At 40.0% G+C, this 25,062-nt stretch overlaps 1 protein-coding gene and 1 long non-coding RNA gene across 2 annotated transcripts in view; both read left to right on the top strand.

Moving 5' to 3' along the window:
- Positions 1–19,455, top strand: LOC136842117 (uncharacterized). Its single transcript, XR_010854179.1, has 3 exons — positions 1–355; positions 7,318–7,437; positions 19,296–19,455. It is a non-coding gene; the product is annotated as an uncharacterized lncRNA (long non-coding RNA).
- A 1,702-nt stretch (positions 19,456–21,157) lies between these two features.
- Positions 21,158–25,062, top strand: part of LOC136841781 (mucin-2-like) — a 244,327-nt gene continuing 240,422 nt past the window's right edge. The window contains exons 1-2 of the mRNA XM_067109067.1: positions 21,158–21,302; positions 24,035–24,176. Of these exons, the coding sequence (XP_066965168.1) occupies positions 21,173–21,302; positions 24,035–24,176 (272 nt within the window). The 5' untranslated portion in view covers positions 21,158–21,172. The remainder of the gene's footprint in view (positions 21,303–24,034; positions 24,177–25,062) is intronic.

Below are 25,062 nucleotides of genomic sequence, written 5' to 3'. Positions count from 1 at the left end.
AGTGCAGTACCAAACAAAGACTGTGGCTGCAGAGGAAACCTACAAGGAGCACATCTGCAGAGGACATAACCACCATGCCCTATTGGACAAGTATATTCCCAAGCATAGCCACAACAGGAGGTACTCTAAAGGCCAGAAGGAAACGTGGATATACTGGGAGTCCATATCTTCTTACTTGTTCCCTTGGTGGACTGACAGTAACAACATGAGTTGGTATAGAGATTACTATGAAAACATGACTAAATTTTATAAGGATAATCTTGCTTTGAATGGCATTGCCTACACAGGCAGCTGTGAAAATTGGTCTGCATAGATAGGGAGACCATTAACAGGACTGGAGAAATTCACCCAACATGTAAGTATATTTCATTATTGAGTTTTTCACGGTCTTGGTCACTCAATGGACTGTTGATTGTAAACCTAAGATACAGTCTATGCAGATAGCTTGACCCTTTGCTATATGTATGGATGCATGGACAGATATGTCTCTATTAAGAGTCAAATAATGGATCTCTCATTAACAAGTTCTTTGCATATAGAGAGTGCTAATTACTTGGCAGATCTGTATATTAGAAAGTGTTTACCTAAACTGATGTGGCTGCGCTCTGTTTGCAGCGCCTGACTGATGCAAACTAGTACAGGATGATATGTAGCAGTGAAAGTGGCATGTCCCAGTAATTCTCTGTGACTGTGATTTGTGCATTTATCTTTGTTCTGTGATTATTCATAATTTTCTCATTAGCTCTACATAATGTCAGAGCTGTCTCTTTTTCCTACGGATATACAATTTATTGCTTTTAAATAGGAGTATCTTTCAGCTCTAGCTGGTAACAAGTTGGTTAACTAGTGGTCAGTGGCTGTCTCCTGGCATGTTGGCCATTGTCAAGTGATGACGTTTTGTTTCACTCCATCTGACTGCTAAGTTAGAATTGTGTTGTTTCATTTTTGTGTTCAGATAACAAGAGAAATATACATTGATTTCAAGAGAAGTAGATTCAGAGGTGTGAAGGGGGTTAGTGAGAGTAGTAAACCTTCATCCCCTCTAATTTTAGGTGGATCCCACCGTATAACGCTCTGCTGCAGGGAAGAATATGCTACTGTTGGAAAGTTTAGTTAGAGGAGGTAGCTTTGAAAAGTTATCCTACCATTTCCTCCTCATTGCCAAACACCCCCCCCCCACCAACTATAACCCCATCTTGGGCAAGAAATGGTTATCATGAGAGGTGGAGGATCTGTACACCAGCCCGCACTAAATCGATTGCTATACTTGCTGTTGTGCAATGGTTAGGAGCTCAACACTGGAGCTTCCAGTAGTGGTTTTCCTTTTTGTGGAAGATGCCCTAGGAATTTGACCACTGCTGCTTCCCCAGAGGAGATAAGATGCAGGTAGTAGCAAGGAAAGGAAGAACAGTTTTCTTCTTCCTCAGCTACAACTTCATCTTTTTCACCCTGCTGCAGGAGGAAGAAGAGATGTCCAAGGAGGCTTCTTGCAGGAAGTCCGGTCAGGCTTTATGTGAGCGTTCTTCCCAGCCTTAGGAACGGTAGCTCTCAAATGCCTATGGGCAATTGTTTAGCTTCTGTCCCAGCAGGTATAGACCTCACTAAGCATGCTCAGTACCCCATTTTGGCTAAGTTGGACACGAAGATGTTTGACTCCTCCTCTCATGTTTTCCTGGAAATACCCTTGGTGAAACCAGTGCAGCTTGTTTGTTTGTATGTGTCTGGTCTCCAGATCGTGCATGTGTAAGTAGTTGGGTTAACTCTCCCTCCTATGTCCCTTTGGAAACTTTGTCCGTTTTTTCTGCCTACGGACCATATGGGTGCTGGTAGCAAGATAGGCTCTTCATGCATCCCACACTTCCTTGGAAGTACATCTGGTTGAGCCAATGCTGCCTACTCATTAGGCACATGCTCAGTCTCACGATTGTGCATGTACCAAGAGGGGCTTTGCTTGTGATGGATCTCATCTCAGTAGGCACCAACATGGGAATGATCATTTCATTTGTGACTATGCCACTTCCTTCATGCCTAGTCGTTTACCACCAGCCCCAGGGTTGTGCTTATGAGGCAGTGTGCATGCCTGTTCTTCTGTACACCCTAGTGTAGTGTACTAGTTCAGACATCACAGATCGTGAGTTGTATAGATCACTTGACCATGGCTTGGAATTTTGTTGAGTACAGGCCTTCCAAAGCTTGTGTGTTTCATACATTACCTTTGTTACTGGTTGGATAACATGGGCCTGGGAGCAGGTACAGGAGCTGGTTTGTCCCCCATACATGGTAGAGCCATGTTACTTGTGCTTGGTTTGTGTGTTTGTGTTGGCTTTGGACTACAGGATGCATATACTTGCAGGGTGTGTGCTGTCCAGTACCCTTCTTACCCTGTGTGGGTACCCTGAGCCTTCCTATGTCTTCACAGGCAGGAGGAATGCTGAACCTGCTCTCCCTGTTTGGTAAGTGTAGTGGCTCTTCACCTGGTTTCCTCTAGGCATTCGCAATAGCTCTTCACCCGTTTTTCTTTTGGCATGCATGGTTGTGTTTACTGTACTTAGACTGTTCATATGTAGATGAGGGTTTGTGTGAGACAGGGTTCCTTCAGTACTTACAATTGTGGGGATGATCTGTTCATATGTGATCATGTTGTACCCTGGTCTGCTAGTAGTTTCCAGAGGCCCAGAGTGGTATTTTTCCATGGGAATTTTACCTGCTCTCTTTGAGCAGTCATACTCATCTTACACTTCTCTTAAAGCTTATGGAGTTCAGTTATACTACAGTCGTATTTGGTGTGAGTGCACCATGCACATGCAAACAGGGTATTAGTGCTACATTTCTGTGTGGTACAACACTCACAAGAGATGTGTTAATTTATTTAGTAGCATTTGCTAGGACACTCATGTCTTCAGTTGTAAGTTCAGTTTTGATTGATCATACAGAAGTTTGGAGATTTCCACTCTGATTTTTTAGTTTAAAATCATTATTGTGTGAGTCTTAGGGTTGGTGGACCACAATTTCAAGTGGTTACTTCTACTATGATTATTTTCTTTATTATTTGGATGGACACCATTTAGTCTGATCATTCATCTCCACAATCCTAGGGAGAACTCAAAGCTGTTAGATTGTTGGTTTTCTTCATGGAGATTTCAACTCTTGCTCTAGGAGGATTTGTCGTTTCAGAACCCTTTCAGTAATGTTGGTGTAGAGATCACTCAGCTCTTTGTGAGTCTAATTATCTAAGGGAAGTAACCAGGGCCTCTTTGTTGAACACCATTGTTGATGGAGCAAAATTTCTTCAGGATTCACTCAGGAGGCAAAGTAGTTGTTACAGCTGCTGTGGTTATGGCTTGCTTGTAATTTTCACGTAAAATACACAAAGTTGAGCCAGCACCCTTTTCTTGTTCAGTGCATTCACAGTCCATGGACAGGTCTCCACTCAATATTGACTGGGATCAAGATGATCTACTTGCTTGTGATTATGCAACTCCCTGCCCAGATTCTGGCTTATTACCATCCCTGGGGTTGTCATCATATGACAGCACATGTTCCTGTTTACCTTTACCTTCTAGTTTGGACATCACTGAACATAGGTAGTTGTACAAATCAGGTAACCATAACTTGAATTCTAGATATTGGTCTTCCACATTCTGGATTCAGCAACCAGTACTGTGTACCGAGTGTGTTCCATGGTCCTGTGAGCAGGCACCAGCGCAACTGATGCAGGACAGGAAGTATCACCACTATTCAGAGGGAATGTTACCACCCCAAGTCCTATGCTTTAGGCTGGTGAATAGTCCCATGGGTTTTCACAAGAACTTTCATCTGAGACCCACTCATGTAGTTTAAGCTTGCTGCATTAACTAGTCTACTGGTTTGTTTTGACGTTTCCATAGCCATATTTACGTCAGAACAGGTCTCCCTTTCACTTTTGATTATAACCTGGGGACCATAATAAACAGGAAGACAGGCCTCATCCCCAAACACTAGATACAGGTCCTAGTTACTTTTTCTTGCTAACCACTGTGGTTTTAATGGGTCTTCTTAGCCACCTGTTGTATTTGAGGAAGTTCATCCTACAAGTTCCTCCCTCTGCAACCATTTTGGTGTCTGCTGAATTAGCACTGATCAACTCCAAGTGGTCCTCCTTTCTCATCAACTCTGAGCAAGGAAATCAGAGTGGATCTCACATGTTGGCTGAATGGTAGGAACCTCCTTGCAAAAGTTCCTAAACTCTCCACCTCCCAAAGTCTGTATGCTGACAGTTACATTGGATGAAGATGAAGGCACACAAATGAGGGGCTCATCCATCTCAGATTTGTGGGCTGAGGACTGTCTCATCTGCATATCAACTAGTGGGAAGGCAAGCAACACTTAGCTCATGCAGTTGCAAGACTGATAAGACATTATGTTCTGTCATTGAGTGACAACACATCCATAGTGACTTGTGTTGATGTGCAGGAGGGAAGGACAATTTTACTTTTCACCTGTCAGTTTTTGAAGCAGGTACACAAGTGGATGGTTTACCACACCGTTAAGGAAGTGGCCAGATATATTCCATGATGAAGGAATATTGTTACATCAACTCAGCTACCAGAGGTATATGGTAGGGAATGTTAGTCTTAATGCCTTTGTGAGGGATTGGTGTTTCATCTCCAGAATCACAGACGATCAAACTGTTTGCCTTATGACTAACATGGAGCCCTCAGTGTCCTGTTTTCCAGTGTTAGTGCCCTTGTTGGCGTTGGAAAATGCCTACCACTACCCTAGAGACATTCTGAACACTTATAAACTCCCCCCTCCCCCAGCACTGTCACACCAAGTGGTCAACTAAAGTTCACTCCAGAGTTCAGAACCTTGATAGCTGCATGAGGATTCTCTGCCCATCTGTGGGAAGTAGACTACTTGTGTGAACGTACAGGACTTTCTCTCAGTTGGAGCTTCTAGTTGTCGAACAAGCTCATCTCAGTCACTATGTGAAGGGTTACTACCTTGAACCAGGCCCTCAGACTGAGCTATCTATGCCAGTTAGGAGCTTCAGTTGGTCTTACCTTCGTGGGGCTTCCACTTTTAATGAGACATGACTCTTGTCCTCTTAGGGCTCCTTTGAACCCTATCTAAGATAATGATAATTTTGATAAGACTTGAATTGCGTTAAACAGTTTTGTAGCATGTATTATTGTCATCCTGTGTAAAATATAGACGTGATCATGCACCATTTGCATTCTGGTAATGTTTACATTCTCAAAATCATCAGCCAAGTTTTACCGACATCATTACTATTGGTTGCTAAATGAAGCATGATTTGGAGATCCATTTTTTGTAAATCATTAAAGCTTGGTTTAAAAATGTGGCTTATCTTAATGTACACAAACAAATTTTGAATGAATTAAAAATGTGATTCATCAGTTTCATGTGTTTTTGCCTTTCCAAAACTTTTGCAGCTTGCAGTTTATTCTCTTCTTCAGCCACAGCTGCGGCCATCAGCTTTAGCAATATATTTTGAGATCTTTTTCTTCAGTGTGTGAAGGACGAATAAAAATTAATTTTATTTTTACACATGGAAGTCACAACTAAGAAATAGTAAGTTTTTAACTAGTCGACAGCTGTAATGCAGATCTAGATAAACGTGCATTTGTTGCAGTAACTATGTAAGAGACCCGTCGCAGCGACCACCGCCTCTCTCGAGCACACGTGTTCGTCATCTTCGGAGGGACCCAGACAGAGAGAGGGAACAAGAACATTCCGTTTTCTCTCAAGGAATGTAACTTCTATTGTACAATATTTCCGTCTTTCTCCCTAACCATTGTTGTCTTGATATATGTACAATCACCACTACTTGCATTGCCATGTAAGCATTCTTATTATGTACTCATAATGTTCCACCGAATCTTCTGTATCAAACTGTATGTATGTTTCTGTTTGTGAAGACGCCAAACGTCTCGCCATTTCACATATATTATGCTACTGCATTGTATTCATTAATCTGTCTCGAATCTCATGCAATTGGCCATATGTAGAATTTCCTGGCCTTTCCATTGATATATGTTTTATCACTGTACGTTTATTATGTCTCTCACAATCGCCGTCTGTTTGTCTGCCAGCAAACACAGATGTCTGAAACATTACTTCTGTTTTGCTTTGTCTGTGTGTAGATGCTACTTTGCCGCTCGCACAGGCCAATATCATCTTCGAAGATTCTGTACATTCTTTCAGTAAGGAACCAACAATAAACCAGTCAACACCCAGCCAGTATGTCACTCAATCCTGTCCTTACAACTAACGTTGGCAAACAGCTGTTTCTTGATTGATTCAGTTGTTTATGTCAGTAATTGCTGCTTTCTTTGCCTGTGTTTTACTTGGGCAGTAGTTATTGAAGTAGTAAGTGGTTGTTAATTATCAGAAATGCCATAGTAATAAATAATTAGATGAGCCAATAAGTTGGAAAGGCCAGTTGAATGCATTGCAAGTTGCATTTAGTGAGTCTGTGTACCACTAAATGCAACTTGCCATGCATCCAACTGTCCTTTCCAAACTCACTGGCTCATCTAATTATTCATTACTATGGCATTTCTGATAATTAACAACCACTTACTATTTCAACCATTGCCCAAGTAAAACACGGCAAAGAAAGCAACAATTACTGACATAAGCAACTGACTCAAGAAACAGCTGTGTGCCAGTGTTAGTTACTGTAACAATTGCACATTTATCTAGAACTGCATTACAGCTGTCGACTAGTTAAAAACTTACTGTTTCTTAGTTGTGACTTCCATATGCAAAAATAAAATTAATTTTTATTCATCCTTCATACACAGAAGAAAAAGATCTCAAAATATATTGCTAAAGCTGATGGCTGCAGCTGTGGCTGAAGAAGAGAATAAAGTGCGAACTGCAAAAGTTTTGGAAAGGCAAAAACTCGTGAAACTGATGAAATCAATTTTAATTCATTCAAAATTTGTTTGTGTACATTAAGATAAGCCACATTTTTAAACCAAGCTTTATTGATTTAGAAAAAATAGATACCCAAATTATGCTTCATTTAGCAACCAGTAGTAATGATGTCGGTAAAACTCGGCTAATGATTTTGAGGATGTAAGAAAAGAGAGAGAGTGAGAAAGTATTTTTGTTTTACTTTTTAATATGCATGCACCGTCTGACATTAAAACACAGAAAAACTCAAATTCTTTGAGGAGAGCCTCTTGAAATTATTCCAGAAATATTAAACTCTTAACTGTCTCCATTTTTTATGATAGCTGTTATTTAATGTTATTGCTGTTGGCAACATTAAATTTAATTTGGTAATTTACTTGTGTGTTTTCCCAGGTTGTTTTTACAACAACGATTGGTATCAACATGGCTATCCAATGTACCGTGAGGACTGCGTAGCACAAGTCTGCTCGGCTGGTAATTGGATACACGTAGCTGGTCAGTCGGACCCATACTGTAAGTAACTGGTGAACAAAATCACAGCTAAGTAAAGGAAGGGAGTTGGGTAATTTTTGCATAGTTTCTCTGCCAAGTTTGTGGAAGTTGATGAATGTATGAAAATTGGGTTTTTAAGACTGAGGAATATGCCAGCTTGTGCCGTGTTCCTTCAAAACATAAATATTTTTTCATCTGTGATCTGGAGGTCTGTGCTAATGATCTATTATCTACTGTTCAGTTAAGAAACAGCATCTTTTTAAGGCAGTCATTATAAGAACAAAAGTGGAGATTAATGCTTTTGAGTTGTTTTAATGGCTTTTGAGTTGTTTATTTTTTCATTTACGTACTATTCAATCATGTCTACCATCTACTTAATATTGGAAGTTTGGAGTACACAGCCTAATCTGCTTTTGATGAGGTTTTGTAAGCCATAAAGAATAACTATAATTTTCTGAGTTTCACTGCCAAAATGACTTTAGTCACAGAAAACTTTATTTACAGGAAAAACATATCTAAGGTTTTGTAAAGAAGTTTTATTATTACCCGTTACCAGTGTAATGATTGGTGATTATTGTTATCTTTGTAATGTTTGAATAACTATGGGAGAAAACAGGTGTCATCTTGATATAATTATAGTATTATCCATGATAAGTTAGTTATAAATGATTTGTTTAACCAGACCTCTGAACTCTTTTAGGGTTCTTCTCGGGCTGGAAATCCATGATAAGTAAGGTATAGATAATAATACGTAGAAGGAACAAGTCAGTAAAAATGAAAGAGATAAGGTAAATAATTTTAATAAATTAAACTGGGAACACCACATAGTGACAAAAACATACAAGCCATTAATGATGTGTGTAGACTAGACTTTGGACCAGGCAGTAGTATAAATATATATATATATATATATATATATATATATATATATATATATATATATATATATATATATATATATATATATATATATATATATATATATATTAGTTTTTAAGTTTTTACTGAAATTATAAAAAGTAAAGAGTAAAAGTCAGTGATTGACAACATAAACACACAAGAGGTGGATGCATATAGTTTTCTTGTACCACATTTTATTGAATTCACTTTTAATACCTTGTGATACATAGGGTGTATATATATGTATATATGTGTATATATATATATAATATATTATATAATGTATATGTATGTATATATATATGTGTATATATATATGTGTGTATCTTCTTCGTTTTAACGTGCTTTTTCCCATTTTTATATGGGGTAAGCACGATGCCTTCTTTTCGAAGGACTTTGATTTAATGTTGGGTAGGCCGTAACCTCAATCGGCTGCCCTGCCTGACATCGCTTAGACCCGGTAACGATGTGTACGTGTATCGTGCAATCCCCAGCTCCCTTTTCTCCCAGCAGCGAGAAGAACTGGGCGGTTAGGTCGACAGTTCGAGACGTGTGAGGTGTCTGTTATGTTTTTAGAAGATGTTTTAGTGGCTTTGTTTATGTGTGTATTAGTCTGTAACACCCATTTGCTCTCAGCAAACCTATCTGTTGATTACATATGTAATCCTGGGGTGTCTACACGGATAGCAAAGTGTCCGCCTTCTCTGACCAGTCGGCTGCGGATTTGAACCCGTGCCACGGACCTCTATGAAGTCCTAGGCTGCTGCTCTACTGACTGAGCTATCGAGGCTCCATATATATATATATATATGTGTGTGTGTGTGCGTATGTGTATATATATATATATATATATATATATATATATATATATATATATATATATATATATATATATATATATATATATATATACACACACACATATATATATACCGTTATACTGTACCTCGATCTTACATGATTTGAGTTGGGCGAATGTGACTTTGTGAATCCTAGAGAAACCATGCAAAAGTGTTTGTTTACATTTTTATGTAATTTATAAGTTTTCAAGCTTTTATGTGTAAATTAAATAACATTAAGTAATATCTCTCTCTCTCTCTCTCTCTCTCTCTCTCTCTCTCTCTCTCTCTCTCTCTCTCTCTCTCTCTCTTTTACTGAGATGAGAGAATTTTTATGGTTACATGTATATGTTTGTTTTGTATGATAAATTAATGATTTACCTAATAATAAGTACTAATTTTTAAATATAAGATTAATAAGATTAAATATAGTAATAATAATAATATAATGGTAATTACAAAATTTATGCATTTCTGTAGTAAATTATGTGATATTTTAAACAAACAAATATCATTTCCCAATCTTTTGTGAAACCTTTGAAGAGAGGAGCAAGGGGGAAAGCTGTCAAATATTTCAAATTAATATGACAGGAAGGGGAATCGTTGCCCACAGTGTGTCAAAAGATTTCTACATGCTCTCTCTCTCTCTCTCTCTCTCTCTCTCTCTCTCTCTCTCTCTCTCTCTCTCTCTCTCTCTCTAAATCTCTCTCTCTCTCTCTCTCTCTCTCTCTCTCTCTCTCTCCTTCATAAATCATGAACTTCTATCTTTTGATACCTAACATAAGAATAACTCTCTCTCTCTCTCTCTCTCTCTCTCTCTCTCTCTCTCTCTCTCTCTCTCTCTCTCTCTCTCTCTCTCTCTCTCTCTCTCTCTCCATAATAATTCATAGATAATTTAACTTGATATTTTAAGTAAGGACAACTCTCTCTCTCTCTCTATGTTATTCTCTCTATCTCAGTAATATTCCTTAAATAATTTCACTCTCTTAAGTAAGGACAGCCTCTCTCTCTCTCTCTCTCTCTCTCTCTCTCTCTTCTCTCTCTCTCTCTCTTCTCTCTCTCTCTCTCTCTCTCTCTCTCTCTCTCTCTCTCTCTCTCTCTCTCTCTCTCTCTCTTGTAGTTAGCGCTGACACATTTTTACACATTATTATTTCTCTGTACATCTTTACCTGTACAGTAGATAGTTTAAATTTATCTGATTTTACCTTCGTAGTTTAAATTTATCTAATTTTACCTTTACCATTTACGAAGTGTAAATGCACTAGTGTGGCAAATACATTTTAAAACAGAGACATATAGAATGGTAAAGTGAAAATATAGAAGTAATAAAATGATAAAAAGCTGTGTCAGAACTCAGCCAAGTAGTAGGCTAAGTCAGCAACTAGGCTATTTGTATGTGGACTTAGTTTACAAGACTATGTTTACATAGGGCTTCATTTTTTAGGGATGTATTCTATATTCCGGGATTTTCTGTGGTCTGGCAGTGGACTGGTCCCAAGGTTCCCGGATTTAAGAGGTCGGACTGTGTATGTATATATATATATATCAAAGGGTGCAGACTTTATATTTAAACAGAGACTTGATCATCATTGGATTATTAGGTATTAGTTTCAATTCGACAGCCGGCAAATAGTTGTTTATTATTTGTCGTAAATCTTGGTAAAAATGTTTATCGTAGATAAGCGGACACTTGCATAGAAAGATAGTTTAGGTACTGTTGGTATTCTGAATTTTGGTTGAAAAATATTATTTAAAAAATTGCGCAAATGTTTGTAAAAGAGCTCAGATGGGAAACATTTATTAATAAAATATTGGTGGAGATATAGAATTTCCTCGTAAAAACCATTCCAATCAGATGTTAAACTAAAGGCCCTGTGGAAGAGGGTAGACAAAGAATTTAACTTAAAATTAAAGAAACAATGGCTATAAAAATTAGAACCCAGATCGGTAAAAAGTCTATTTTTAATTCTGTTGTCTTTTTAATTTATAGCTTTGAAAATGGGACACATGGTCCTGAAACATCAGCATAATAAAGTACATTGAAGGTTATATATATATATATATATATATATATATATATATATATATATATATATATATATATATATATATATATATATATTATTATTATTATGATTAGCAAGAATTCGCTAGCAAATTGCCTCCCCCTTCTTTGTTGTTGTTGGTTGTTCATTTACTGCCAGTCGGGGTCGATCGATAGACCATCTGTCTATCGACTTAAAAACAAGGTTTAAAAGATTAAAGGCGCTCCCATTTTTGATAAAGATCTTTCCTTCGAGGCAAAAAGTAATCTGGCTTGGGTGTCTCTCCTACAGGCCAAAACCTCCCCTGCGGGCAGCAGGCAATGAGTCAAACATCTGTGTTGGGCGCACCCCTGCCCCATAGGAGGATAAAAGAAAAGCCCACGAGGTCTCGACACACACACGCGGGCTGGAAGATATGGAATGAAGACGTCCCCAACACCTGGCCCCATCGATGCCCTTGCATCCTAACCACGTGGCCCTTTCAAAAGTATACTTTTCCTCGTGCCCTTCGACCGACCGCTCCACCGTTGGCCTGCCTCGAGCTCACACGCCATTGCTTGGAGTTTCGAGGAGTCCCCATCGCCTTGCCCTTTACGGAAGCCCTTGCATCTCACCACGTGGAAGAAACTCGTCCTCTTGAAATCGCAAGTCATCCACGGACCGCCTTCTACACGCCCTCGGAAAATCTGCTAAGGTAAAGTGCCCTGGAAGAGCCCCATTTCAGTCACGCTTTTGTCTCGTAATATTTGCTTAAAGAGAAAGCCAGAAATCACCCTTGTCTAATGTCCGTGTGCCTCTTGCATCGGCAGTATTAAGTCTTTATTACTCCTTTGGCACCCTCAGTGCAGCTTCGAATTCATCACTCTTTGTCTATTTTTCATTACTGGCATATAATGTGCATATCTCTCATTTCAGAGGGATCCTATTTCGTGGAAGCTTCTCGGACTGTGTCTGAGTTTCATTCAATCCCAGAATCTCCTTCATTCAATCTACTGAGTTCCTCTTTTTCCCGTACTAATATCATTTATGTAAATACACCTTTAAATGTGCCCACGTGTTTTACGTAATATTTCCTCAGTAACAAGAGCCCTATGCTCATATGAAATTCTCCTTTGTTTTTCTTTTTTTTTACGTTTTCCTGTACCCACGAAGTCAGAATCACAAGGCTAAATTACCTTAAATTGTTGCTACCTGTCTCACAGAGCATATTTCAAACTAAAACCACGGAAAAACGTAAAAATGGCGACCTGGCCATAGATCTCGTTTTGCAGTTGCAGTTCCCTAGTCGTTGCTTTATTGCATTTGCAACTTGCCAGATCAGCTATTAGCAAAGCTAAGCTGGGTACGAGACAATTACGAACCTTTGTGTAAAACCAGCACACAGATCCAGAAAATTCCACGTAAGTAATGTGTTAATCTTAGCAAAACCTTTTTACAATCGTGACTGTTCCTAGGAATTAGAAATAGGACATGCATGTAATCACTGAGAGAAAAGAACCGCCGTATTAGATTCGTTAATGCATGCCTTTCAGGATAGGTAGTTAGGAAATAACCAGTGCTAACCATCCTTGCTTCGAGGAATAGTGCGAAATTCCTCTGTGTTAAAATCTTTGCCATATCTTTTGCTTCGAGGAATAGTGCGAAAATTCCTGTGTTAAAATCTTTGCCATATCCTTGCTTCGAGGAATAGTGCGAAATAAATTCCTCTGTGATAAATTTTACTTCGCATTTCGAATTAGCGAACTGTTATTTAGGCGCGAATAAAATTCCCACGTGGGACACGACGAAGTCAGCTTGCATTGCTGAAAATTCTCTCAGTGTAGTTAGAATTCGAGTAGGTGTTAGGAAAGCGAAATTTAAACTCCGCTTATAGGGAAAATTACTAGGCCGTTGTACTGTTATCCTCTCAGACGACTGGGAAATTCTCCGGAATCCCAGACGGTATATAAACATACGGGTTCATTCACCCAGAATCTAAAAATACCTCCGGTGTTGGCCAAACGACCTGCATCCCCCACCCCGCCCATGCCCCGTGTGTAGCATTTTTTTTTTTTTTTCCCCATTCATTTCCCAGCATACATTTTTTCTTTGGGTTTCCCGTTAGTAATTTCTAAGTCCTAAGGGACGAATCGTAATTCCAAGTCCTAAGTGACTCCTAAAATTCTACGTCGCACGTGGCGAGAATTCTCCAAATTCCACAAATTCCAAGTCCTCAGTGACTTCTAAAATTCTACGTCGCACGTGGCGAGAATTTCTCCAAATTCCAGTCCTCAGAGACTCCTAAAATTCTACGTCGCACGTGGCGAGAATTTCTCCAAATTCCAGTCCTCAGAGACTCCTAAAATTCTACGTCGAATGCGTGGCGAGAATTTCTCCAAATTCCAGTCCTTAGAGACTCTTAAAATTCTACGTCGCACGTGGCGAGAATTTCTCCATTCCAGTCCTCAGAGACCTTAAAATTTAAGTCCGTTTGAGAATTCCTCCAAACTCCAGTCCTCAGAGACTCCTAAAATTCTACGTCGCACGTGGCGAGAATTTCTCCAAATTCCAGTCCTCAGAGACTCATACAGCCGGCCTAAGTCCGAGCGTGGCGAGAATTTCAGTCCCATGTGGAACCCAAAATTAAGTCCTTTTGAGACATTATACAGTGTAGTTTCACACATCTTTCCAACGGGACTGATCATTCTAGTTTTAAGAACAACCTCCTCAGACACAATCCAATCAACTGTCTTATTCGAGACAGATCCATTCTCCTTCAGTCCAAGAACAACCACGTCTTTCCAAGACACATCCAGTTTTAACAAAAAGTCTTTTCAGACATATCCTATACCCATTATTTCAAGATGGCTAATACCAGAGCCCAACAAAACGAGGATTTCAAATTCTACATGTCCGCTGGGAAGGACATGGACTATCGGGCAAGATCTGAGAGCATGGGTTCAAGAGCGAGTGGACGATGCCAAGGCGGAGAGAGCAAGAGAACGTGAGGAGAGAGAGAGAGAGAACGAGTTGCCCAAGAGCAACGAGAGGCCAAAGAACGTGAGGAGAGAGAGAGGAGTTAAGAGCAACGAGAGGCTAAAGAACGTGAGGAGAGAGAGAGGGCAAGAACAAGAGCAGGAGAAGGAAAAAGAACGTGCAGAGAGAGAGAGAACGTGAGGAGAGAGAGAACAGAATCGCCCAAGAGAAAAGGGAGAACGAGATGGGAAGAACAGCGCCCCACGAGCTCCAGATGCTAGAACGACAGCCCGCCACCCCCGCCCCTGCCGCGGGGATGAGTGCCCTCAGCCAAGCTCACTGTTCATGCCAAAATGGACCGAGTCCGAACCTGAAGTATGGCTTGAAAGGGCCGAACGAGTCCTGAGTGCTGCGATCTCTCCCCGCGGAACTCTCCCTTGTTCTCACTAAATTCCTGGGCGGAAAGGCCCTCGTTGCCTACCACGCCCTTCCCGCAGACGATCGGGGAAACTGGGAAGCCGACGCCAAGCAGTTACGTAAGGCGCACGAGATTACCCCCGAGCGGTGGAGGAGACGTTGGAGAGAGCAGCCCAGAGAAGCAGGCCAGACTTGGTCCGATTGGGCGTACCATTCGGAGCGGGCGTTGACAAAATGGCTCGATTCCGAAGGAGCCACAAGCACCGCCGAGGTACTCGAGCGGTTTAAATTCGAGCATTTCCTGCGCTACGCCCCTCCTGCCCTCGCCACTCATATAGTGGAAAAAGCCCCAGCAACACTCACCGAGTGTTGCCGAATAGCAGACCTGTGGGAAACTCACCACCCTCAAGAAGGATCCATGGGGCGGAAGATAAATCCCGTCCCTCCTCGGAGGATCAAATTCCCACAAAAATGGAAACTGAAGCAAACCCCTAACTTGCCATTATTGCAAGAAAAAGGGGCATTCCTCCGAACAGTGCCGGAGCAAGAAACCGGCGCCTCTCTCTCCCGGAAAACCGCCCAATAACTCGCCTGCGCCCTCCACAGGGGCAGCGCGGAAAGACTTTAGCCAGACCTTTTGCACGGCGTGCAAGGTTTATGGCCATTCTCCGCATGGGCAAAATGCCCACGCAATAATAAATCAACTACTCCCACCGCCGCCTTGGCCGTCACAGATCCCAAGTCATTAGGCCCTCCCGCCAAAGGGCCTGTATACGTGGCCCTCCACGAGGTAGCGAGGGCCCGCCGCCGAGTCACTGCTTTCGAGGACTCGGGCGCACAAATCTCCTCATCCGAAGGGACAGAGTTCACGGAGCTATCGTCAATAGACGAAAACTCGTCACGATCGAGGGAATAAATCAATTTAAATGATACTCCCTACGGTCCAATTGAGAGTCACAAGACCTCACCAATCCAAAATTTGCAATCTTGCAGTAGCAAGCCATCATCTCCCGGAGGCTATGACGTCATCCTGGGACAGGACTTTCAGTCCCCACCGAAATCACGACAATCTAGGGGTCCCCATTCCCCGAATCATTCCCGGGCGCGAGTAATCCTCCCCCGCTTTCCTCAGCCAAGACTGGCGCCCCTGGGTACCAGAAGGACGTGCAGTCCCCACCAGTGCCACCTGAGTACGATGTACAGTGGCCCCTCGATCGGTTCCCGATCCAATTCCAGTGCCCGGCCCTGCCTCAGTGCCAGTGCCAGGGTCCCAATCAAATCTCCCTTCAGGAGATGCCAAATTCCCTGCCGGTGCCACTTGCATGCCCCGAGCAGGGCCAAGCTTCGTCCGTCCTGACCGACGAGCCCAAGAAACCTCTGATAGCGCCTGACTCTGCCCTAGTGCCAGCGCCAGAGCGCTACGCTGATCTCCATTCACGGGATCCAACTCAGGACCCCCTCTCTTCCCCGCCTGGCACCGCTACCAGCGCCGGTCAGAGAGACGGTTCCTCCCGACCACCGCGAAGCTCACCTGCAGGTGCGGCCTCGCAACCCGTTGGCCTGAGCTGGTCATCGATACCTGCGAGCCGCCACGCCACCCCGACCGCCTCCTCTGCCTCAGTCCGTCGCTGACGCAATTGCAAGTCAGGATTCTGCCATATCTCACTTGGCCGATGAACTACAAGAGCCGCGACGGATCATGGTAGAACCAGCACGGAACACTCCTGCGTCAGCTGTCGCATCAGCAGGCCCAGGTGGTACTCCGTGCCGCCGCCCGGTCGCGGGCCCTCCGCTTCCCGGCCGAGGACGACTGTCCCATTAAGAAAGACTCGAGGCGAAATTACCACGGGCGTGGAAATTTCCAGGTAATTTTACAAAGAGCTCTAGAGCTCCCATGGCACCTGTGCCACCATTTCATTTTTCGAAGGTCTTGGCCCCTAATCCAGAAGGGGATGTCAGGCCCTCCTCTATCTTCCTCCGTTCCTCAGGAACTTCTATCTCTTATCACCTTCTATTTAATCTTCCCTTAAATTATCCCCACAAGAGGCAATTAAATACGGGATACCATTCCCCACACAATGTATAAATCATTAAGAATAACAGAGTGAGAAGTGGCACGCCCTTGCGCCCATACCTTGGCACCGGGCGTGTGTGTCAGTCCCTCCTGAAGGAGTCGCGCTCTTCGGTGCACTTTTCTCGCCCTGGGACTGAAGTGATAGTCCGGGGCCGTAATTTATAGGCGAAGGAAAATAAATTCCCGCCTAACACAATAAAACCTCACTCTTTTTTCCTTAGTTCTTCTGCCAATATCATTTACTTTCTTTTAGTCATCTAGTTATCTTTATTTTAATGAATCATGAGTCATAAACTCTTGCCCTTGTGATTTAAATGCCCTTTCGTAAGCTCTGAGGGACGTGTCCCGCCTTTCATATGCGGTCAAGTTTCATTCGTAACGTCTTGGTAATTTTCCTTTGTTATTATTATCCCTTTTCCCCTTCCATTCCTTCCAAGATCTCTGTTTGTCCTACCCCACATCTTTTGTCTGCTCGCCCCCGTCATAACATTGACTAGGCAGTGGACGCATAAAATTAGCGTAGTTTAAGGTTAGCGAATTAAAACCTCGCGAATACTCTCGCCCGCATACGGCTGTCAAAATCCGTGTGGGGCTGGCTAATAAAAGTACGTTAAAACGAAGATAAATTATCAATGCGAATATGTATAGTCATTACAGTATCGCGTAAAAGGGGATGTCATTTATGTCATTTACAAAAATAAACGCTGTTTTTCATTTACACAGCCTCTTCAAGGCAGATTGTACTAACCGCATGCATTTTATCTAAAATTAAGGAACCGTGTATTTTAATTCTTAATAACCTTTCTTTTCATTTGTTGGCCATAGCCTCATATACGTGGTCCTATAATCTTAATTAATTCACAATTGTTCGAGTCACATTATAAAGTTACCAGTGGGTAACCAAATCTAAAGTAATTATTCTTTGCAAGTGTTTAAATCACTTTGCGTTCTGTTAATAAAAAATTGTCCCAATGTGTTATTAAAAGTAATGTCACAGCTTCATAAAACCTTTAGGAGTAAAGTTCATTGCAAGGCAGAATGTAGAGCAACGTAAAGCATTTGCCGCTCATTCTTGAATATCGATGTACACACCCGAAGGAGGTATGTACATCATCTTGTATGGGGAGGTATTATGATTAGCAAGAATTCGCTAGCAAATTGCCCCCCTCCTCCTTTGTTGTTGTTTGTTCTGTTGTCCATTTACTGCCAGTCGCCGATCGATAGACCATCTGTCTATCGACTTAAAAACAAGGTTTAAAAGATTAAAGGCGCCCCATTTTTGATAAAGATCTTTCCTTCGAGGCAAAAGTAATCTGGCTTGGGTGTTTCTCTCCTACAGGCCAAAAAGAACCCTGCGGCAGCAGGTGCAATGAGTCAAACATCTGTGTTGGCGCATTGCCCCTGCCCCAAAGGAGGGGATAAAGAAAAGCCCACGAGGTCTCGACACACACGCGGGCTGGAAGATATGGGAATGAAGACGTCCCCAACACCTGGCCCCATCGATGCCCTTGCATCCCAACCACGTGGCCCTTTCAAAAGTATACTTTTCCTCGTGCCCTTCGACCGTATTCCAAGTGAGCCCACCACGCACACGCCATTGCTTGGAGTTTCGAGGAGTCCCCATCACCTTGCCCCTTTACGGAAGCCCTTGCATCTCACCACGTGGAAGAAACTCGTCTCGGAAATCGCAAGTCATCCACGGACCGCCTTCTACACGCCCGGAAAATCTGCTAAGGTAAAGTGCCCTGGAAGAGCCCCATTTCAGTCACGCTTTTGTCTCGTAATATTTGCTTAAAGAGAAAGCCAGAAATCTCCTTGTCTAATGTCCGTGTGCCTCTTGCATCGGCAGTATTAAGTCTTTATTACTCCTTTGGCACCCTCAGTGCAGCTTCGAATTCATTATTCTTTGTCTATTTTCATTACTGGCGTATAATGTGGATATCTCTCATTTCAGAGGGATCCTATTTCGTGGAAGCTTCTCGGACCGTGTCTGAATGTCAGGAATTCCCAGAATTTCTTTAGTAATCTACTTGAGTTCTTTTTTCCTGTACTAATATCATTTATGTAAATACACTCCTTTAAATGTGCCCACGTGTTTTACGTAATATTTCCTCAGTAACAAGAGCCCTATGCTCATATGAAATTCTCCTTTGTTTTCCTTTTTTTTTACGTTTTCCCTGCACCCACGAAGTCAGAATCACAAGGCTAAATTAACTTAAATTGTTGCTACCTGTCTCACAGAGCATATTTCAAACTAAAACCACGGAAAAATATATACATATATATAATATATATATATATATATATATATATATATATATATATATATATATATATATATATATATATATATATATATACATATATATATTGATAAATTAAATTATAATATTATTGTTATGAGGGTTCATATATATCTATATGACATATATATATAATATATATATATATTTATATATATATATAATAACCAGGTACTTTATTATATATATATATATATATATATATATATATATATATATATATATATATATATATATATATATATATATATATATATATATAAACACATAGCTATGTTGTTGTATGTATAATTTCAGTGATGGATATTGGGTAAAGTTTGATAAGTTTGGTCTCTTAATTGCACAGGCTGCAGAGCTTCGAACATTAAAGGTTGGGATAATTACTATTTCTACCGGGATAATGTGGATTTTTATCAGTTCCCCTGGTGGTTTGAACATTCAGTGGCAAAGAGTATTACAGTAGTATTGATGGCTATACATCCTCGGTAACTCACTCTACACTGCTAGATGTGTAATGTTTGTGTGTATTCGAGACACCGTAAACCTCACTGAAGAAATCAAGCAAGACTGTAAGTGCCTGACCTTTTCTAAATATTTTGTAATACAGTATTTGATATTGATTTTGACCTTTAATGATGATCAAATTTCACTAAGCAGATAAGTGGATGTATAAAGCAAATGATATAGAAAAGGTACTCTCCTGATGTATTTACCCTCATGGTCTTCATAAGTCATTCAGTTGTTGCCCTTTGCAGGCTGTGAATACAACATGACGTGGTACCATCACAGCCAACCAATTTACAAGGATGATTGGGGCTATGTCTGTTTAAATGGAAGCTGGTTGCAAACAGACAACTTGGATCCAAATTGTGAGCTCCTTTTAAATGTATTATTTTCAAAATGGAAGTCTTTTTAAGAAGGTATAAGAGAAGTAAGGAGGGAGTGAGAAAGGGGCATAGAAATAAACGATCTGTTCACTCTTCATCTGGTTTTGGCATAAGAATATGAAATACTTATCTGGGTCCACTGGGCTAACATTACTGCAGTGAGTGATACTTGCCCCAGACTTCCTACTACTGTACAGTATTTTGTTTAATTATGAAAATGAGCATTTTTTTTATGTTATTTCAATTCTATTGTTTTTTTGTTCTATTTGTTATCAGAACCTGACATGAAATTTTTTCCAGGCTGTTGGAATTATATTATTGACATTGGTTTGCAAGATTATGGTAACTATAAGTATGCAAGTAGTTATTATGACTCTTTTCAAAACATATGGGTAAAAGTCTGGTATAAAGTGAATGAAACAAGTGTCCTTGCTGACTGTCAAGAAGCAACGTGTGCCTCTCGAAACAACTGGATCCCCACCGGTGTTGTAATCCCTGACTGTAAGTAAATCACCTTGTTTAGATTTTTCCTTAATCATTACTCAAATTGAGTCATTGTAGCTTTCCTGTTTCACCTTTGCAGAGTTGTATTTAATAAACTCATTATCATTTGAAGTTTTTCGTAAAATCAGTTTTTACTTTTTAATAGTATTATTGCCAGTAAGTTACACTTATTTTTGAGGCATGTGAAAGCATTTCTGTTGAGTTCATTTCTCATACTGATGAGTTTTTACTGCATTTTCTCAAGTACTGTATTTCGTATCATGCTACAAAGGAATCTACTTCATAGCAAAGGCATTTTTGTCCAGAGGAGAAGGGGGAATACTTTTATTTCAGTTATATTGTCAACAGGATCATTTTTTTATGCTAAGATGTATTTAGGTCATTGTTATAAGAATTACCTGCGTTTGTGTATAGTTGGCATGTCTATTCTTGATCAGCAAAATAGTAAACTTCTTAGTAACTTTACTGGACTATATTGCTAGTGATTGGCTGTAGAATAAAATGCCAAATTAGGTAGTGACTTACTCATGAGCTTACAGTTACTTGAGACTCAATCAAAAATGAATATTTAGAGGACTTGTGAGATTTGTATGTGGTGAATATGCTCTGATACAGTACTGAAAAATATAGATAGATAGAATATTGAGAAGTACCGGTGGGATGAAATGACATATTTATTTGACCTTCTCTGATTATTTACAGGTCACATGCTGCCAGGTGAGTTAATAATATCTTTACAGTGTGGTATAATTATGCTTCATATGTTGAGATAGCATTGCAAGGATAAAATTGGACTGATGCATATAAAGGAAACTTCAAAGGATGCCACTTGATGTTAACCATCATTGCAGGATGCAATTTTAATGGGACTCATTACAATCACACGAGGAGACTTCCAGGATGTTTCCAGGTGTACTGCGTAAGAGGAGAGTGGGTGCAAATTGGGTATATAGATGCAGAATGTAAGTGTTTGGTTTTTAATGTTTATAATAACAAAATATTCTCTGTAAAAAACTATTTTTTGCCAAATTTTTTGTCATGGAAATAACTTTTTCTTTGAAAATACTCAACATGCATTACATATTGTATAAAAATGAATTTGTATCTTATAACAAGGAAACCAGAAAGAATGATGCGCACTGATGGTAGAACATCAGTTGCTTGTCTGTTTGATAATTATACCCAACTCAGTTTTTCCTCTCATCTGTCAAAACTGGAAAATTCACCCAAAATTATAAGGTCTGGAAAGCAGTACAGTTGAGCAACATTTGTGTTTACTTAACACTTATTAAAAGATATTTTAATCACAATAAGTTCGTCATGCATAATATTCTTATATAGGCAGATGTTGAACAGAGGCCACTATGTTCAAGCTGGGAAATGTCATTACACAATAGGTAAATATTCTCTTTGTAAGTGAATGGTCCAGGGAAAGTGTTTTGAATGTGTTCCTGCTAAGATGCATGCTAGTGAAGAGAGAGAGAGGTTCTCCTTTGTGTTTGACTGTTTCTGATTGACATACTATTTTGTGACAGTTTACAAAACATTAAGGGGATCGGCCGGTTTCCGACTTTTTTAACGACAGGTTGTTGATATATAGGGGGTTTGTTGAAGGATATTGTGTGGAACTTCTGGGGAAAAAATTTTTGTTCAGTGACCTTAGGTTTTGTGACGCCAGAGCATTTTTCGGCCAAAAATGGCCATTTTCAAAATGCATCTCCTCCTTTGCTTTTTGGTTTTAAGGGATGAGATTTGAACCACGTATAAAACACATATGGACCTTCGATACAAAGCCGGGGATTTTTATTTTTCAATTATTTTTCGAGATATGATTTTTTTTTTTTTTAATGAAATTTTCCCGGAAAAATTACAGAAAAAAAATTGCCAAAAATCAGAAACTAAAAATATTAAAAATCGGCTTTGTTTTAATCTACCATGTTTCCCCATGTTATATTTAAAATTTCATTTAGATTGGTCCAATACTAAGGGAGGAGATGCATTTTAAAGGCGAAAAACTTATGTTTTGAGAAACGGGTGTTCAAAGTTTTAGTTACATAAAAAAAGTAAAAGGGACTTCAAACACTGTGTTACAATTAATTCTATGGTTTTAATTTTTATTTTTGGGTATTAATTAATGCAAAATGATTATAAATAAGAATATTAATTGATTATTTATGTGCCTAAGACACATTCTTATAAATTTTAGGTTCCTGGTCCCCCTGTCTGATCTTGCTGCAAGGTATTACTCTAGGGTATCATAGTTGCCTACACTTTTTATTAGTGTCTCGAATCCATCCCTTGCCGAATGGATCCTGGGAATTACTTTACATTCACAGTTAGGGATTCGTGATTCAAGTAATTCATCAAGTCTTGCTTCACTTATTATGATCATTTTATTTTCAGGATCGTCTATAATATCAACCTCCGAGCTACTGCTTTCTTTTTCTAAAATATCTTTGCCCTTTGGTAGTGATGAACAAATAAAAGGCGTTTAGGGGTGGATGTGGTTGGTCTCTGGTCAGCAGAGATCGCTGCCTGCGCCGTTTGATGGGCGACAGCTCTCTCTCTCTCCGTCGCTCCATTCCCTCTATGGCACTAATTTCTTGAACTCTTTCTTCTACTTCTCGCCTGGACTTTTCCACTCGGCTTTTCCGCATTCTAGAAGCATGAAGTGAACTCTTGGACCTTTTAGGCACGGTGGAAAAACAAAAACACCGCAGAAAATACAGAGTTCAGTCAAAGCGAGCATGAAAAATGTGTCCTTCTAGCTTGGAAGTTTATAGGCAACTCGGCCACAGTCGGCGTCATGGTATGACGTGTGCGTTGTCATGGCTAGGAATAACTAAAAAAGGTGCCGAGTAGGATATTATTGACATTATACATTTCATTTCAAAGGAAGTTTTCGTAATATATATCGCAAAAACTATACCAGACTAAATCATTTGCGCTACTGGTGCTTTATGGGTATATAGTTATTGTTACATTTTAGGCCATAACTAGAGAAATACGGCAAATTTTAGCATAATATTTCGTGGACACATTCTTGAACCCTATACGAAGCCATAGAATTTTTTCAGCAAATCGAATTTTTTAAAGATTATTGGGTTTTTGGCCGATCCCCTTAAAACTCGCAACATGATACGTTTGAGTCATTCAGATGACACCTGGTGGCGATCAAGTATGTAAAATTGCAGACTTGAAACAAATAAGAAAAAGAAATTTCAAAGTTACTTGAAATATCGTTGTAGGGACCATTTTCCAAGATAATTTTTTTGGGGATCATAAAATTCAACATTTTTGCATTCCAGTTGATGAATTCTCCAGTGAGTTTTGGATGTCATTTCAAATGTTTTATTTAATCTGTGACCTTATATTGCTTTCCTCTGCAAATTATGCTCCCAAATGTATTTAGTACCCTGATGATGATTTTATAATATAAATCTTAAGTCTTGGTCTCTTTCTGTGTTTTTGACTTTTATGTGGGACATTCTCATGTGTTGGTTATTATAAAACTCAAGTGACTTATTGTCTTTACCTCTGTTGTCATCTGCTTCTCCTTATAGTTGTATGGAGAGCCCTTCTATAAATATGTGAGCATATGCATTGATATATTTCCATCCAAACCTGTGTACGTCAATGTGATAATTTAAATGTAAAGCATAACGTAAAACTTTTGAGGTTGTTCCAAATTCAGGTCGTCAGTGTAGTGCCTACTGGGATCCTCACCTGTTTACGTTTGACGGATTTTATTATGACTATCATGGAATCTGCGATTATGCCTTAGTTCAAGATGGGACGACAGCCGATCCTCAATATGCTGTCAACTCTGAATTTGTGTAATGTACTCGTATATTGATTATTTCTTGCTTTCTGTATTTGCTGAACCTTTACAAGATTTTCATTTGGAATTGGTTTAAGTATTGAGATCAGACCAAGTAATTATTTAATCAGAATGCCACAGCATCTCACTTGTAAAGTTGCTGAACATAGTAGATTGCTAAAAAAATTGCCAGTTGTGAGTAATTGATGGAGTGACTGTCAAAAACAGGTTTTGACATAGAAAAACCTATCTTTGGTAGTCGCTGTTGAGTTCTCAAGGAGTTACCTTCCATGGTCTAACAGAGCTCCATGGTGACCAAACTAATATCAAAGAATTCTCTTCTAGTTGGTCTTTTTGGCCAGGTATTGTGTTGTAATGATTAACATTATAACATGTGATGGAGTATATAATGGACTCAAAGATAAGAGGGCACTTTCCCTTATCTTCAGCGAAGCTGAACTCAGTTTTTCCAACGTCAAAGAACTTGCAAGAAAGAGAAGTGACTATTGCGCTTGCGCATCCGCCCTCGTGTACAACCGGGCTGTTAAAGACCAGGAGCCATTACTCTCTGTTGGTCAGTGCAGGTTGATCCCTTGCCCAAATCCCATGCATTTTCATCAGTGAAGTGGGAGGGTTTTGAGGACTCAACAGCGACTACCAAAAATAGGTTTTTCTTATGTCAAAATCTGTATTTTTGATAGCGTAGTCGCTTGTTTCGTCCTCGAGCTTTACAAAGAAATTGACAGGTGATGAAAAAGGCTTAAGCTCTCACTTTATAATCCCAACAACCCAAAGGAAATAACATTTCTGGTTCAAGGTCAAGCCACAGATTTCAAGTCCCATTCTTTATTCCAAATGCTCTTCAGGTTTTGATACTAAGGAACAAGAAACTATACAAGAAA

The sequence above is a fragment of the Macrobrachium rosenbergii genome, chromosome 9, assembly GCF_040412425.1.
Source record: "Macrobrachium rosenbergii isolate ZJJX-2024 chromosome 9, ASM4041242v1, whole genome shotgun sequence".
Taxonomy (NCBI): Eukaryota; Metazoa; Arthropoda; class Malacostraca; order Decapoda; family Palaemonidae; genus Macrobrachium; species Macrobrachium rosenbergii.
Note: the sequence above shows the minus strand (reverse complement) of the source record. Positions and strands in the feature narration are given on the sequence as shown.